We start from the raw sequence: 18,791 nt of genomic DNA on the forward strand, positions 1-18,791 counted from the left end.
CTTCTGCTGAGACCCCATTAGTGAGAGATGCCTCCTCTGCCCGAATGAAGGTACAAATCAGTCCATATGCAGAAGTCAATAACTGATTTTATTTAGCGATAAATGTGAGGGGAAAAGATAGAAAGGAATAGAAAAGAAAGGGGTGAGAGAGGGATCAAGCAGAAGATAGTTGCCACCCATGGATTCAGCAGTGTCCTGTTAGTCCTTCTTCCCCTTGAGCTTCTCAGTGGGGATTCTGTGGTCATTCAAAATTTTTCACTGTTTATACATTTTACCAAATAAAAGAACTAATGCTCATTGGCTATGCAGTTCTCTTATTCTTTTGGTTAAATGATTCCCTTGCTACTAATTCTAATTAGTCCACATGCTCAGTCTTTTGATTTTTTTGAGTTGGTGGGTTTCTTGGGTTGATGGGCTGTGACTCAGTGGTCAGGATCTCCCCTGGTGGAATTTCCTTTTACCCAGTCAGAGCTGATTTCACAGCACAGAGCAGTTGCCAAGTTGGCTTTCCTTGTGGCCCATAAATTTTGCGTTCTTTGTGTCCATTATCAGTGATACATTCTTCTCCCCAAGGTTTGTTAACCTCCAGCTAAGTCTGAGATGACAGCTGGACAATAGTACCGTCTTTATCTTATCTCAAGTTCTTGCTATGGTGTCTTATCTTACAGTCCAGGTTACAGGTATTCAGAGAGGCATATTCAGGGGAGCTTCAGTGGTTGTTGGTGTTTGCAAATGCTGTCTGTCCCATGACTTGGGATGATCTTTGTTTGACCGGTGATATGTGTATGAGCAGTTCCTTCTTTACACAGTTTACCAAAGGGGGAATTTTTGTCTGGATGTGTTTAACCAGGGTGAGCAAAGCAGATCTCGCATGCACTGGGCCTGGAGTTAATGTCATGCTGTCTCTCCCTTCTGTGCTTATCTCATGGCAAAGTCCTTGTGGCCTTAACAGTGTTTGAGACAGGCAGCTGTGCTCTTTCACTCCTTACAACTCTTCATGTGCATTTATAGAGGCCAAGTGTCACAATATGGCCCCTTTTTCTCAAAGTGTAACCAGCTCGCAACCTCTCTTATTGTGACCCTTCTGTTCAGATTTTCAAAAGGGCTTTGCACTTGACATATTATTTGAAATATCAGCAATTTATTTCAATGCTTTCAGTAGAAATCTTTGGTTTTCAAACTGATAGAGCCCATGATTGGCAATTAAACATCTCTGTTACATTACTTACGCTTTTGTTTGGTGTTAGATTGAAAATCATGTCCTCAGTCATTTGCTCCAGCAAAACAGCAGGCTAACTGACTCCTCCTTCAAAATGCGTCTTTGTGCTTATCTGTTCCTAAATACTTTTTGTTACAAATGTGTTAAATTGTATTTGGGAAGTGGTCCATTAGTGCGGTTGTTTGTATGTAGCAGAAGTGCTATGAGTTGGTATCGTATTATTACAGAGGAATCAGGTGGGGATTTAACTGCAGTGCAAACAATCCTTTAACAGATTTACTATGGAAGACAGGGGAACTGTTTTGTAAGAAGTGAGAGACATGTTAATTTCAAACTGGCCTAGCAAACAGAATCGCTTTTAAGATGCTGAAGTATTGAACACTTTTTGCTTTTATCAGTTTTTTCCCATGTTGCATGAAGTTTTTCTTCAAGGCTTTTTCATTCATATGTACTTTCCTACCTGCTACAGGGGATAGAACTGTAGTGTTGATTGGTATTTCTTTGAAGGCATAGGCAGAGTTTTATTCTGTGTTCATAGCCAGAGTAAAAAACAGGGGAATGAGGAGTGAGGTACTTACCAAAATAAAGTGAAAATTCCAGCCAGACTTGAAAATAAGGTTAGAAAGGGAAAAGAAATGATTGTCTGAAATGGTGTTTTACAAGTACAATGAGGAAGCTTGCATAATACATATTGCTCATTTATTTTATTAATATTATTAATTTAACTTTATTTCAGCCCCAGCGTTCATGCCATCTCCCTCAGTATTCCCTCTTTCACCCTATTCCCTTAATGTGTCATGGGCAAAACCTGAAGATAATTTAGCAAGAGGAGAAGTGATGGGGTATAGCATCAGTTTGATGACTGAACAAAGTACCTTGCCACCATTTTCCCAGGTATTATTGTTAGTTACATTAAGTTTTTCCTAACTGGTAATAATAAAATTGATAAAACCTGATATCCTCTGAGGTGATGTGATGAATTGTTTCCCTGGTTTGTTGTATATTGTCTGATCTAACTTTTCCACTCATCGGTTTGATGTCATGTTATACACTATTTCTATGTTTTAGGTTGTATTTCTGATCTAACTTGTATTCAGTAGCAGGTGAAATTCAAAGTTAGCAAGGATGAGATTGTGCAGCAACATTTAAATTACCTTGATATTTGTATGTTCTGTTTCTGTATGTTGCTATAGCTGTATTTGCCATAGCTGTTTTGCTAACATGCTAACATAGCATATTTGCTAACATGCTTAAAGCCATGCTGTGTTGTAGGAATCTACATTTTTCTTAAGAAGGTACTTGTCTGGATGAATTTTTGAAGTGGGTAAACCTAAAATACCAGAAAGAAACAGATTTAAGTCGTCAAAATATGTGACTTTAAAATACTGTTGTAATGTTTGAGTGATTGGGTTTGGCAAACAAGTATCATGGCATTAGTAGTAAGCTGAAAGCTTAGGAATGAGCAGAAACGTGATACATAATCAGAATGTGAGAGTGGATCTTGTTCTTTCATATTGTATTTCTCATTCAGAGCTGATTTTGTCTTTTGGTATTACCACAGATGGGCCTCAGTTTATTTGCCTATCAAGTGGGGATACTGCAGTTCCTGGGGCTGTTGAAACAATACATAAATGCCAATTGCTTCTGGTCACTGGCTTGCAAGATTGTTCATCCAAAAAAACATCTGATAACAAAGTTATCTAAAATACCACAGTTTATTCAGTTCCCCTCCCACTGATAGCTTATACTGATGTTAAAGTAAAGCAGATGCAAGTGTTTGTAGGTATTAGTTATTCCCCTCCCTCCTAATGCCTGCTAATCATGTCACTCCTTCAGTGGTGGTCAGATTTCACAACTTAATAGTGTCATTTTCGTCATCTCGATTGTAGCTGCACTGTTTATAGTGATAACTGCACCACCACACAGTTTTATGAGGCAATAACTTTGTTTCCTCATTTATCCACTCAGGAACTGGCTTATTACCTCATAAAACAGTGTGATGGGAAGTATTATCACCTAAATCCCAGCTTGTTCAAACTCTCCAAAATAATCCTCTCCCTCAGTTGGTCTATTCAGGCTTTCTCACGTCTGAGTGAAGGAATCTCAAAGTTCAGAGACAAGTTTCTTATTAGTGAACATGTCGTCAAATGACAGGAATGAAAATATTATTAACCAACTGTTGTCTTCCAATCTGTTTGCTTTGCAGGTTTTGCATATAGCCGAGGCTCACGAGCTCTCCTATGTAGCAACAGGATTAAAACCTTACAGGACATACAACTTTACTGTTACTCTCTGCAATCAAATTGGTTGTGTAACCAGTGAGCCAGGCATGGGGCAAACCTTGGCAGCTGGTAAGGAAAAAATCTGTAGCAAAGTACAAAGCTGATGCACAGTTTACTAATGAATACCATTATGATGGTCCTAGTTTGATGCACAGTGGCAGGGGTAGGTGTTGTATTAATACAAAGTGACTTGCTTAATTATTATTTGTTTGTTTTGACAGATTAAACCCAAAATGTTTTGAGTGGAGGTTTAAGGTACACTGCTCTGGCAGTAGGATTTGTGTACTGCTGTCTCAGTTGCAAGTTATGATACGTATAGTTCTTGTTCCTGTTTGTTTAAGCAGTGAATGTACATAAATGTGGCTGCATCCACTCATTCATTTAGGATGCTAAGAAGTTGTTAATTTGTTGTTGGTTTTCAATATGTGTATCATGTTTGCATAACAAGAAACATAAAATGCTCCAGCTGTGCCAATGCCTTGCTTAACACATGCAGGAGGAGTTGCATGGCTTTAGGAGTAATGTAAGTACGTAGTGTATTTGCGTGTCTAAATCAGAAGCAACACAAATGCTTTGGATCTGCTTTTTTGAAAATGTTTGTTTATTTAGCCCCTGAGATTTGAGATTTTGCTTTGTAGATATGTATCTACATATCTATGGAAACAGTGCTAAAGAAACTGCATATATCTTCCTATGCACCTTAATATGTTTTCAGTCTTTGAGTTAATTTCAATAGCATTATCATGGATTTCAAAGGTACTGTCTACAAATTTAAGGGAAAATACACATCAGTCCAGAACAGAGATGAAGAAAGTCTGTATTTACTTTGAAGAAAGGACTAGCATAAATTCACTTCTTGGACATCAGGGATTCAAGAGAGTTTTAAGAGAGAAATTGTAGGAATATCAGCTTTACAAGTCTCTTTATTCATGGAATGAGGTAGTCAATATGGTTCTTTAATACTATAAATACAAGCTCAAAACCATGCTATGTGACATACTGGTGGTCATCTGAAGAGAGCTGACCACTTAACGTTGTGTTTTCCTTTTGTATAGGTATTTAAAACACATTTATTAATTTAACAATATTAGCTAAAATGCTTAACATAAAATGTTAAGCAATTAGTGGTGTTTTCATATGGATGTTGTGATGAGGATCTTTGCAATTACCTCTCTCATGTAATTTAGTGTCATGTAGGAAAAAAATCTGAAATTTTCTGCTGAAGTGAAATTTAAGGTGTTGGGATTTTGCCTCTAGTCTGCCCTCAGTTCTTCATGTCTATTTATTTCATTGCCTTTCCACTTGTTTTCAAGTGGAAGGCTGGCCATAGACAGAGCCTCCTACTTGTGTAAGTGTGACTTTACCCCATTCCACATTGTGGGATATGCCCAGCCCTCGCCCTGGAGGGATCTCTGCTGAGACGAGAGATTTTGCAATCGCCCAGCAGGACTCCCTGAAGGGGCAGCCGCTTCTTGGGTCATGGCGAGGAAAAGTGGACCCACAATCCTTTGAGAGACACTATGCAGATCTTTCTGTAACCCATTGGTCTGTCCCAGACCCTCTGTAACCCATTGGTCCCCTGCTGATCCCCTGTATCCCTATAAAAGAAAGCCCCTTCGCCGGAGGGGGAGAGAGCTCGTCCCTGGATTTTCCCCTTCGCCGGAGGGAACCAACAATAAAGCTACCTCTGTGCGGAACCAGCCACACGGGCCTTCTCGTCTCTCTCTGGTCTGGTTTGGCCTGGAGGATGCCCTGCAGAGCTGAGCTGGAATCACGAGCTGACAATCACTAAAGAGCTGATAGCCTCTGCAAGGGCCCTCCTTTGCCAGCAGCTGAGAGGAAGACACTGGGCCTCGGGAAGGCGATCCCTTCCGGGACCATCTCTCCGGACCAGTCACCTCTTCCTGGGTCAGAGCCACGGACCCCCCCACCAGCTGAAATACCACATAGCCATGAGAAACTGTATTCCAGTCTGTTCTGATAACCATGGAAACAAATATTGCCTAAACAGCACACCTTATTACTACAAATGATCCAACTTTGCATTTATACATTTATTAAAAGATTCAGGAACAATAGCTTAGTTATGCTTGACAGCTTGTTTATGGCCATCTCCTCCCTGGTTGTGTTAATACTTAGAGACCTATCACATTAGAGAAGACAGGAGAATACAAAACAGCGTAGCAGGCATGTCCCCATTTATTAGCTGTTTTGCAGTGAAGCCTTTTCCTACCTACTGTTGTAAGCCTTGAAAGGAAAGAATCAGTCCTGTATTGTGTTCCTTTTATGTTTTTAAAGCATGTTATGGCAATGTTTTAAATTTTGGCAAACTGAAAAATGAAAAATCTGCATTTTGCATGCAATTTTATTTTCCACCATTCACATTTTTTGTTCCTGGAGAAATTAATTTTATCCTATCCATCCAGGTTTATTTTTTTTTGTTTGGTTTTTGTTTGGTTGGTTGGGGTTTTATTGTTGATTTTTTTTGTTTGTTTTTGTGAGTTTTGTTTTTCTTTTTCTTTTTGTGTGTGTGTGCATGTTTCATTCTGTGAGGTTCTGTAAAACTGCGTTTTCAAAGACAATTTAAAAGAAGCACTACTTATGTGATGACAATAAAAGGGAACTAAAACAAAGTCGGGGAAACCAGTCCCTGGTATTTGTAGAAATAGATAATCAAGTCTTAGTGCATTCCTATCCTTTCTTTTTCTTGCCACTGAAAAGTGAAAAATAAAATTAAAATTGCCTTTCTAGGACTGTTGGGGAGTTCTTTTTTATGAAGGAATGTCTCTCTGGCAAAGAGACAGCTTTCCTGGCTGGATGCCAGTCACCCTCCATGCCCTGGCAAAGGCAGCTTTTTGGAGGAAGTCTTGACTGAAATGTGTTCCAACATGATGGTCCTCTTGCATCATAACACAATCCAGGAGCTTTGAATTGTGTTTTAAGTTGGGCTAGAGGTTATACTAAATTAGACTAATTCTTCTCCTCTGATCCTCAGGAGGAGGAGGAGAACCATAATGGAAAACCATGTCCACTCCCCCTCTATGTATGGACTATATTAGTTTATTACATGGATCGTTTAAATCAATGGGTATCTTGATGACTGTGATTTTGGCATGTCCAACAGATGTGTATTAGCAAGGAGCTTCTTTCTGAAATTGCCAATGGCTTCTAAAACTTCCCACCAGAAGTCTCAAGTAATTTTTAAACTTTGTTCAGATCCAGTAGGTTAATTTGAAGCCTAGTTATAAAAAAGATACACTCTAAAACCTAACTTTTTTCTCTAGCAACTTGCGCGCTTTTTTGGTTTGTGTTTTTTGGTGGTTTTTTTTAATACTTTTTTAAGACAAAAATGAAAACAAAGGTAGAAAAAAGGTCATGAAATCACTAGAAGTAAAACTGTTGAGGAAGAAAAGTGGTTTTGAGGTAAGATTGAAAAGACAAAGGAAAGAGACTACTTCATGCAGGAGCAGAATTTAAGGATAGCAGCCAAGGGGACAGAAGCATCGGGAAGAGTCTGCTGATCTTTCAAAGAGAAGTCTCTTGGACTATGGCTGGTTCAAATCCAGAAGCAAACTTAATGAGTGGATTCTTTCTAACTTGGTTTGATATTGGCATCTGTACTGAGAATAATATCTCATGAGTGGCTTTGCAGTAGAGTGAAATATAACTCAAATTGGCCATACATCCTTGTGTCTGTCAGACTGGCAAAAAAACTCCTCCTCGCCAGTACATACACCCACGATGTTTGTTAAAGGTAATAAAAGAATGGGAGGAGAGAGAGTGAGAAAACAAAGTAAAATTATTAAGAATGGAGTTATTTTATAAAAGGCTAAGTGGGAGCTGTTACAAAGGCATACGAAGCCAGGAGGGTGAGGTAATAAAAGAACAGTTATGCCTGATGCTCCAAGAATGGTAAAAAGTGTTGGAAGATCAATGTCACGTGTAAATGTAGTATTGGGATGAAAGATCAAAACAAGCATAGGAGGGGAATAGAAGAGAATTACCCATCCCTGTTACTCAAAGAGAAGGTGACTGCAGGGAAGGAGAATCTCAGTTTGGTCTGTTCAAATACAAATACATAAATAGTAGATTTTTAAATATGCAATTAATTAAGACGGGTTTCATACTTTTTAATCAGTCTTTTAAATGGTAAATTAAGGTGCTGCAGCTTCCACAATCCTTTTGGTATTTGAAATACTTTTTATGCGCCGCAATATTGTGCTCATGCTACTGAAATCCTTGGCTGATAGATGAGGCAAAAGGTCATTGTTAATACTTTATTTGAAAATTTGGAATCCAATTTGAGCTTTGTTTTTGTCTGTGCTATCTCAAGATTATCAAGTGGATCTGCATGTATGTAACTGAAAGCAATATTGGACAGTAATTCTACATTTTTCATCTCGATATATAGAGCAAAATTTTACTTTATTCTTCTCTCTGGGTTCTGCCATGTTCAAATTCCTATTTATTTTTGAGGATGGCATTCAGCCTGTTGTTTTTACTAGGTCTTGGCAATTTTTTTTTTTTTTTTTTTAATTTCAAAATCACGTTTTGTTGAGTGGTCTTCTCTCATGTAGGTTTCTGAACTGATACCTGTAGAACTCCACTAGCTGGTACCAGTGAGAGACCTGGTCCTTTGAAAGTTTCTTTTTGTGTCAAATATGTCTGCATGAAATTATAAAGTACCAGTACAAAACATGCATGTTTTCAAAATTTTTCAGTGAGGCAGAGAAACACCATTTTATTCCCATCATTTTCTGTCATTTCAGCAGGAAATTAGCCATGTGAGTGCTTGGACCAGTACAATTGCTTATGTACTCAAATCATATAGTCAGAGGTTGCCTTAAACAATCTATACAGCTATGTTTCATTAGCTTTTCATTAGCTACTGTGTGACTAAGCTTATTTCTTGTAATTAAGTTCGCCTTTCCTTTGCCCTTATTTTTTTAAAATTTTTTTTTAAAAAGCACTTTTAATTTAAGACATAGCAAAGTGTGGCTTTGTGATTGCTGCCATTTACCCCAGCACACTGTATTCCTGATCTTTTGCTTTTGATGGCAATTACAGGGTTCAGAAGCTAATTTGTAGAAGATATTTTTCCAGCACCAGCTGCATCTGGCTTCTTGGCAGACCTCTCAAGCAGTTGTATTTGGGTCTTTGGAGTTGCCTCTGGGTTTGCTGGGGTAATTCTGGGATGTCTTACACTCCTTGTTGTTTTCTTTTTTTGATTACCCTTTCCATCTGAGTAATTTGTCCATTTTTTCCCCTTTTTTCCATTCATGAATAAGGTCTGGTGTGAGCCTTTTTCAAAAGCCTCGTTTGTTTATATCTGTCAGAGATGGCTTTTCTACAAAATGCTATGCCTCAATTTTAAAATCACCAATACCCATTAAACAGGTAGTAAGAAATGTATAGTTTCCTTTGTTACAGAAGAGAAATACTAGGGCCATTTGCTGCTGGCCTGGAAACACAGATTGTTTTGCATGCATGTACATAAGTCTCTTCATTGTGAATAGGACCCAAAGTGATTAAACAAGCACTCTTAATATGTTAATTTATAATTTTAATTACAACAATCTTGTATATATAGTCATTAGTGAATACTAATATAAATATTTTTCTACCTTTTTATTCATAATGCATAAACCAATCATCCAGTTACTTCTCGGCAGTTGCCTGTTTCCGTTTCATAATACAATCTTTGTTCTTAGTTATGAATGCATTTTTTTCATTCCTATCTTGAATAATCCCTCATTAAGCTAGTCACTTTCTGCTCCATGCTAAAAAGGAAAAATTATCATGCAAATGTGGCATGCCATATTAAAAAGCACATTACCAAACACTTTTGTTGCTGTCCTTCAATTAGTTTCCCTTCTTTGAATTTAATTTCATTTGTTGTTAAACTACTGACTTGATGTATGGACTCATGAATTTGAGTCTGCTGCCAAGAATGTAGCAGGAAAAAAATCAAAGCCTCTTCAGAAAGCTACAGAGGCAAAGCTGAAATGAATTTGCTTCACCTTTGACAAGAACACTTGAGCAGCACTGGAATCCTCTGATGATTCAGCTTGGCTAATTATCCAATTATTTATTCCAAGAATAAAGACGCTGTTTTACAATTAGAAAAGTGTAAAGTAATCTGAGAAATTTCGTAATGACAGATGACTTGAGTAACTTCCGAGATAAATAGAATCTGCTCAAACTTGTCTTGCCAAGTGTTCAAGCTGTAGTTAAACTGCTCTTTGAGTTTCAGGAAATCAGTAGGGACTCAAAAGTTATTTGTTTCTTCTCCCCTACCAACCACATATTATATGTCAGAAAATAGCTCAAAACAGCTCAGTTTGTTCTTTTTCCTCTCTATCAAATTTGCAACATTTTTAAGCTATGTTTAAGTTGCATTCCTCTTGATTAAAAGCTTTTGGTTCAAAGCAATACTTTTTAATTGCCTAATAATATAAGTCAGTTCTTAGGAAAGAACCGTGCATTTAGGAGTTCATTTGCAATATAACTGAAAAATTCATTGCATGGCAGTAAAACAATTTACTGTTAATTACAAGGAGAAGAATTTGCTGTACCATGCTCACAGATTGCCATGAATCATGCAGCACTCCTAGAGATTTATAACAGATGTGTAAGTGGGATGAATTAGCAGGGTTTAATAACAGAGACACAAATCATGCAGACTTCAAGGAGCTTTAATTGATATACTAGAATGTGACGGGCATGAATCACTCAGCCATTCAACAGCACTGTAACATATGGTCAGCTCAATATGCTGCATCTTAAATCGGTTGGTGAGTCGTTGGTTGTCCCATATGGTGGAAGCAATATATTTTTCATGATTTTTAAAAAATACAGTGTATTACATACATCTATTTTAAAAGAAATGTGATTGCAACAGATCCATGTTACTAAATTTTCTTTTGATGTCCATTGTGGGTGGGTTTTTGTTCTTTTTTTGGGAAAGAGTCCAAAATGGACTCTAAAGAATCTCTTATAACTCAAAATATTGTCAGAAGACATAGGTATCATTGCTTGACTCATTTACTGTTGAAATGACTGATACCACTGTGAAGTGCAGAAAAAGAGAAGAACATACCTGAAATGCAATGGCAAACTCGGGATCCTCTGGACTAATTACTGGTAGCAAAAATGAAATGGATGACCCATAGTGAGGCATGTAATTTTACCTGCAAGGTAAACTCCAATATGAAAAGAAAAAGATCTTTTCTGTAACTTTTTGTCCTCGAATTTTCAGGTTTTTTCTCTTTTAATTTGTACATATGCATTTTGGATTCCACTTAACAACAATTAAAAACTGTATACTTTTTGTTGCTGTTACATTCCTGAACCATTGAGTGTCTAATTGAAAGCTTCGGTGGAAGAGTACACAAATACCTACCTACAGTAAGCTGAGCAGGAGTTACTCAAACATATGTAAGCCTGTAAAATTTAGCCACAGTGTAAATATGTTATTCCTGGGACAAGAATCTGGCAGAGTACGGAAAAGCTTTAGCAGTTGTATTAGTAAACCTGACAGACTTGAGAAAGGAGTATTGTATCCTTAGAACCACGGCTGCCAGAATTTAATGTCAACAATTAAAATTTATTTTGATCCTTACCTAGTGTTTATTACTGTTTGTATACACAACAGACCTTACTAATACAGAGATGCACTATTAGATGGAATTACCATCTGTTCGGAGCGAAATGCTGGCATCTGTCTTCGAGCCTAAAACTAAAATGATATTATTTCAAACAAAACAAAATTAACTGCTCTTTACTTACCAACTTCATTTTTGTGTACGTGTGTGCCTAAACACATGGGAAAGGCTTATTTGTAATGACCTGTGTAGCAACATCTATATTTAGATATATGACTTCAACATAAGCTGTATGGACCATCTGTCTTTATTGGTCTTCTCTGTGCCCTCTGCTACACAATGGCATGCAGCAATCATGGGCTTTTAAATACTGTTTTAGCCTTATAATATATTAAATATGTATTATATAGCAAGACATTAAAACTACATAATTAAAATACACAAAAATGTGACTTTGAATCCACTAGAATGCAGCACTCTCATTATTTTGACAGATGTGTCTTAACAGAACGTGACTAAAAAAAATTAAATAGGTAAAATTACACTCAATTCATCTTTCAGAAAGTAGCTACAGGTACCACAGTGACACCTTTAGGAAAATATATACTGTATCTTTTAGTGTTGAATATTTTTAATTTCAGCATTTAGTACCCTGCTGGGCTAGTGCTACAGATTTATTTCAAGACTTGTCTGTTTTTGTTTGCAGTTGGGTTTTCTGGTTGGTTTTTTTTGTTATTTTTTTATTTCTTTCTAAATACTTGTGTAGCCTATTCTGTACAGTTTGCTGCTGTCTTGATGCACAAGAATTCTCAAGCATCAAGGAGACTGTAGTTTAAATACTAATGCTATAGCAAGGACGCTACTTTCTGAAAGGGTAGTCTTGTGTTCCATATATCACAAAATAATAAATTGTGTCATGCCAGTGTTTAATGCGTGTACACAGTGCATTAACTGTAACTGTAGTACATTTATTTGTGCTAGAGGAGACTTGAAAATGATTAAAAAATCAATACTTCCCTGTCAGAGAAGCAAGTGTTACGATGCATTTAAGTAGTTAATTGCATAAGCCCCATAAAAGCTTCAGGTTTGGGTATCAGAGATGCCATAATTATGGTCCGAGTAACTGCCGTTTATTAATACCAGACTTTAAAGGAAGATGTAGTTATTGTCAAGTGTGCTAGTCAGCTGTATGCATGTTAAAAATAATGAATTTTAGCATTTCTGTTCTGCCATCAGTAATCTGAACTGGAGGGCTCAACCTCTTCAGTTTGCATTTAAAATGCTGACGTAGGCTGGTTGCCTCAAAGGTGAGGTTTTGATTGTTAAGCCATGTTTTCTATTTAAACTTGTGCATTAATACCACAATTCATTAGTGCTGTGCCCTACTTATGCAGGAAAGCTTATGACCTCACACTGCATTACTTCAATTTTGACATTGTAAATTTCTACCATCGCTTGAGATACTAATTAGATTGTGAAGTCATAAATGATACCTAAGCAGGAATTTACAGCACATAGTGCCACTGGCAGTTTCCCAGTTCCCCCACTCCCTGCTATCTCCAAGAAGAATATATATCAAGTTATGGGGTGTGGGGGACAAAGAGAAAGAAAAAAGAAATAAATAATATACTACTGGCAAATGAGAAAAATGAAAAATATGTTAATGATCTTGGAAATGCAGGAATGTTTAAAAGGATGTTATTAATTCATTTTAAATGAAGCAATCTCTCCTTCTCTAAACAACTCATGCTATGTACAATGCTGGGCTGTGAAGTAATATGTCAGATTTTGAAGGCCCATGTTTTAATTCAGGTTTTATTGTTCTTGAAAGGCCTTTATTGCTCTTTACTGTGTCATTATGGGAACAAGTAATTTTTACAAGTTGTCATTGTATTTTGCTTCCTGGGTACAAATGAAGTTTCTGTTGTTAAATCCTTTTCTTTACCAGGGAAAGAAGGGAAGAAAACAGGACAAGATAAGATGTATACAGATTCCATACATAGCAGAATGTTCTCATACTTCTCCAGATAATGTCTTCTATTGTTTCAGTGATGGTCCATTTTTTTTCCACCTGTATGACCATCATGTCATTATCCAAACAGGTCATGCTGCCCTCCAGTGGCTTACTATACAGTATTTTATAAAAAAATGGAATAAGTTTGGTTAATAACTCAGCTATAGGGTAGCCAATGCCATCAGAGTGTGTAAAAGAATATCAAAGTATTGGGTTTAATGGTAGGAGGATCATCCTAATAATGTAAAACTATCTTACGCTGCTACCTTCATGGACGCAGTCTTGTTTGGAGTCTTGGTGTGCACCAGAATAGGTGGGGAAAAATTAGAGAGGGTCGTTTTCTTGAACTGAGTAATTATCTGAATGCAAGCTGGTGTCTGGTGTGCATATCATGAGAACAACTGGGTGGGCCTTCAGTATTGTGGACAGAGAGCTGCTTCTGCTCCTCTTGGTGAGGATAAGTGCTCTGACGAGAGACTTCTGTTGTCATGTACCATACTGAGAAGTAACAAGAGTTAAATTAATTGTTAAAATTTTCCTTTGGTTTTTCGCTCACATCTACCTGTGAGAGACATACAGATCCACACCTACAGGGAGTTTGGCATGAGAGGCCCATCAAGGAAGGAAGGAATACAAATATACTTTTTATGAAGATGCTGATTAATATTCTCAAAGATTATGAACATAATTATTTTAGATATAATTACAGAGACATTTCTCTAAAGTCTGAAGAAACAAATAAAGTATTTCTTGTGCAATTGAAAGTAAATTTCTCATAAAGATGAAGAATATTTTTTGAGGGTTTGTTTCTCTCCTAATTAAACTTCTATGGATATCCGTGTTTATTCTTTAGAAGATCAAAAACTGAAACAGGATGTTTTGTAAAGATTATGTTATGTGCAATAAATAATTTCCCAAGTGTTTTGGACAATGATACGTAAATAACTTTTTTTTATCCGCAGCTCCAAGAAAACTTAGTGCCCCTCGTGTTGAAGGAATAAACAGCACAACAGTAAAGATAATTTGGAATGAACCTGAAGAGCTTAATGGGCCTTCTCCCATCTACCAGGTGGAGAGGATGGATTCATCTTTAGCTACAATGAGTATAGAAGTAACAAAAGGGATCCGTTTCCCAGGAAATGGGTACTACAGATTTGCAAGTTCCACTCTCCCCACCAATACCTACTTTACAGGTAAATGAGTTTAAATTACTTAGAAAACGTAGTAATTGTACTCTGCATTTGTTTCACCATTTAATATGTTCTATAAAACTTCTTTGTTAAAGTTGGTAGGTTCTAATTAATGTAATGGTTAGTGATGTATATGGGCTGATTTGATTCTCACTTAAAAAGCCTGTGGAAATCATTAGATGTGGGATTTTCTTTTTAAGTCTTATTTGGACAGAGAGATGTACATAACTGAATGTTGCTGCGTATTTGACTCGTTTCTGAGTTGTAAATATAAGATTTTATTTATTCTTCTGGGATAAAAACTTTTAAATTAATTTGCTGTGAGTGCTAAGATGTGTTTTAGTTGGTACCTTTTCGAGGATTCCTGGGGCTGCATAAGCACTGAAAAAGCTCTGTCTTCCAGGTTCAGAGATTTGTGTTGTGATCCTGTTTGTTTTGTTAAGGAAAGAAAAAAGCCTGCCACTCTGACAGAATTCCACTCTTTCTAGGCCTTTGGATGTTCTCTTTTTTCTTGATTAGTGACTTAACTTTGGAACCAGGAAATTTTCAGATTGAAGCAGACCTATGTCCTACTTCTGTGATTCTCATCATTTGCTGATGCCTTCACTTCTGGGATAAAGCAAAGATATAGACAATATGTTTTTTGCAAAAACGAATCTGGTTGCATGTTTGAGATGTTGTAGAGGTCTGTAAAAGAAATCTTGTATTCATGTTCATGAAGTATGAGTGTTTAAAAGAAGAAACAGCAGAGCTGAAGACTTAAGAAAAAGTATACGAAAGGTCTATGTGTGTGTATATTTATCTCAGGTCATGAAAATGCTAGCAGGAAGGAGAAATCCAAAAGGAATCTGGGTAACTGTAAGAGCAAGCATTAACTAGCACACTGCTGGTGGAGGGCCACACCAGTGGCAATGACACAGCTTAACCTGGTACTAAGCCTTGTTTGTTAAGAGAGAGAAGGGCTGCAAAAATCATGCAGCACTGTTGACACACAAAAGAACGCTGGAGCTTTGGAGAGCACTCAGCTGCATTCCTTGTCTTCAGGGTCACCACAGGTAATTCTGGCAAGGATGTTTGAGCACTCAGTACTTGCAAGTGTGTATGTGCAAATTCAGGTTTTGTTTAAAACAGAAATCAGCTTCTTGCCTCTCTGTGATCACTCGGTGAATCTGACTTAAAAAAACAAAGTTGAAGATGCCTTCACATTTTTTTCTAGCTAGGTGCTTACTTGACTGATAAATAATAATAACAAGTGATAATGTGTTAGTTAAATATTGACACCATGTTGACTGGCACAACCTGTCTCTGTGCAGGAATCTGTAGGAACAGCTGTTGGACTCCTTTCCTCATCTAAATTGCTCAACGGTTTTCCTGACATCAGTTTGCACCCTTTACTATATATTTAGAAAAAAACCCTTTGATATGTTTCTTCTGTTGTCAGTTGTGTCTATTTGTAACCAAGCAAGCCCAACAGCTATCTCCCCAAGTGTCGATTCACTCTGGGGTTTAGTTATGCTCCATAAGCTGAGACTGATGCCTTGAGTAAAGTTTATTGTGATGGCTGAGATGATTTGAGAGAGTTTGGACAGGCAGGTTGGGAGATGTTAAAATAAAGCTCCCTCTATATTGGCAGCTGATGGCTGATAACGCTGTATGGATAAATATAATTTATCATAGCTTTGGATTGGGATCTTTCTCTTCTACCAGCTATTAGTCAGAGTATTTGGAGACAACCTAGAACTAAAACACACTAGGCAATTTGTCAAGACATCTGCTAGTAATGACTGACAATCAGATTAAATCAGTCTATGTTTGGTACCTGAAAATGTGTATCTCAGGTTTGGCAACTCAGTAAAGATTTTGAGAAATATAAATCTGGGTTTTTCGAAGTAGGTCATCTGTCCTTCTTCCAAAACATGATGGAGGGGAAAATGATAGCAAATCCAGGAGAGTTTAGAAAGACAGACACTTAAGTGGATGAAAAATATTCTCCTACTGCACTCTGCAGTTGTTTCATTGTTGAGACCCTCTCTTATTACCCATTTCTGAAGACAAGCAGTTGGCAATTGTGCTTTATGGATGGAACAGCTTTAGTGTGCATGCAGCTGTGTACATTTTTGACACAAAAGTGTGCCAGCTTGTATATGTCAGTCAGCAGACAGATACTTCTCAGTGCGTCTGGGATCTCCCACTGTTAATCTAGAAAAAGATTGATCAGTTTATTCATTGCTAATAAATGCGATTGTCCTCACTATCTCCCTGGCTGGTCTTACAGTCCAAGGTGCAAGTAATAGGGGCAGATGTATTTTCTGGGAAATTTTCCAAATCCATCTTTAAAAAAAAAAAAAAAAAAAAAAAAAAAAAAAATAGTTACTCAATAAACACTGGCTACACTAAGCAGTGTCCTGTCTGTAACAAAGCCTCCAGCTGCACAGGAAGAGGTGTTCTGAGTACACATTAGATGAGAGGAAATCAGGTAAATTTTTTTTTTTTCTGCTGTTACTGTCCACATGCAACTTTTCAGCTCTTCAAACTGTGAAGAAGTGTTTTAGCCATGAATAATATCATTTTCCAAATTATGCAGACTTGAGTTTTAGTACCTATTTGCATTCCTTGAAGTTCTTAGGTACAACAGCATTCGTTATATCTATCAGAATACCACAAGGCAAAGGGGAGCTGTTGGTGTTCTTGTTTAGTGTTTATTTTCATATCTTCCCCATGAGACAACAAAGTGGTGTGATTCTGATTTAACATATGGGGAGCTGAAGTTCATATTTTTCTTAATGTGGGACTTGATACTTAAAAGGACCTTTAAAAAGGGCTAGAAGGCTTTACAAATTATTTATTTTGTGTGGTTTGCTTTTATTGCTCCAGCTTGTGTTCTGTGGCTGTGAGTCTGGAGTCAGAATGCTGCAGTACCACTGTTGTGTTTGCCCTTCTGGTTCTTTTGTCATCAAGAGAAGTAATGTCTATTTTATACAGGGGGTAGATGGGCAAGCTTGGAGTTCAGACGTCATTCCTCTTGGATGCTACTTGTTTTAAAAGAAAATTATTCATGTAATATTGATCAAAATGCAGTCTACTCTGAAGAAAGTTTTGTGTTTGGCCTTGTTTGAATCCAAGTTTTCTGAAATAGGATAATACACTTAGAAAGAAGTATGTCTTGCCTGGACTACGTAATCTTTGCTAACCTCTACATGATGCGTATTCAGCTCTGTAATAATTAGACAATAACTGTATGAGGTAAGATGTTAATATATTAGGCATTACAAGAAGAACTTTTTTTTACAATGACATTTTTAGTGTTGTAAAGTGGTCTTAAAAATGTGTATTAAAAAAAAATATATATATCTGTGCTAGTGTTTTTACTGCCAGGTTCTGGCTCGGATACACAGACATTTCTCAGAGTGGAGAATCTTTCCAGTAACGATGTTTCTTAATGAGTTTGCCATGGAACACTGCACAGGCGTCGTTTACATTTGTTCTGAGCAGAAGTGCTGAGAATGGCTGTGGTCATTCAGTGTTGGTCTCCCCATGGCTCTTCATCACAGTGGACTCTCTCTGCAGCAGTGTAAAACAAATTCCACTCCGCAGGATCTTGAGCAAACATCTGAGAGTTAGTCAAAGAGGTAGATACTTTCATTAGTTTGTGCAGCCAAATAAACAGGCCTTTTCCAGCATCCCAACAAAACTTTATGGGATGCATTAAGACTGAATACCAAGACAGTGAACAGGATTAGAGGTCTTAAAACAGTATAAGAGGAGAGGCCAAAGAAAATGGTGTCGTTTAGAAAAATGAAGACTAAAAGAAGACATGATAATGGTGTTGAAATATATAAAGATATGTAGTTTAAAAGAAGAGAATGAACTTCTTGTGTTTACTCTGAGTAAAGCAGCAATGTGCTCATAATAAGCTTAAAATACAGCAAGGTAGATTGTCTTTTTTTTCTAAAAGATTCAGGCTAGTTGAGCAAAAGAATTCATTGTTGTTAGAAGAAATGAAAGCTCTGACGCTGCAGATTTTAAAGAACAGTTGGATGAGCATTTGTCAGGAATAACCTGGGTAAAATTGATTCTGCTTTGGAGTAAGTGGATTGTTTTTGTGACCTCTAAGAATGTTTTCCAAACATATATCCTATTATAAGCTCTGACTAACCCAATGAAACTAGGAAAGATGTTCATTTCGCCAAATAACTATTAGTAGGAAAGAGCTGCCTTTTTTTTCCCTGATTGACAATTTTCTGTATAGAGGGAAGTTTGCATGACTAGAACAAGTTTTGCTTCTATTTTATTTTTCTCCTCTAGATATTTTCCAGCATTTATTTTTAAAACTATTGATTTGAGATGGTTAGAAAGGAATTTTAATCACTAATTCAGAATAATGTAATAATTTAGTGTTGAAGAGAAATCATCTAGTCTTCTTGCTCGTATTGAGTCCAGCTAGATCTTTTTAGGCCTTTCTCTGCTTGATTTTTCTCTCCA

General features: G+C 37.0%; 1 protein-coding gene across 1 annotated transcript in view; it reads left to right on the plus strand.

Moving 5' to 3' along the window:
* USH2A (usherin) overlaps positions 1-18,791 on the plus strand; it is a 388,199-nt gene that overhangs the window by 84,859 nt on the left and 284,549 nt on the right. Inside the window, exons 18-20 of the mRNA XM_069009544.1 lie at positions 1,956-2,113; positions 3,426-3,570; positions 14,082-14,312. Of these exons, the coding sequence (XP_068865645.1) occupies positions 1,956-2,113; positions 3,426-3,570; positions 14,082-14,312 (534 nt within the window). The remainder of the gene's footprint in view (positions 1-1,955; positions 2,114-3,425; positions 3,571-14,081; positions 14,313-18,791) is intronic.

The sequence above is a fragment of the Aphelocoma coerulescens genome, chromosome 3 (genome assembly GCF_041296385.1).
Source record: "Aphelocoma coerulescens isolate FSJ_1873_10779 chromosome 3, UR_Acoe_1.0, whole genome shotgun sequence".
Classification (NCBI taxonomy): domain Eukaryota; kingdom Metazoa; phylum Chordata; class Aves; order Passeriformes; family Corvidae; genus Aphelocoma; species Aphelocoma coerulescens.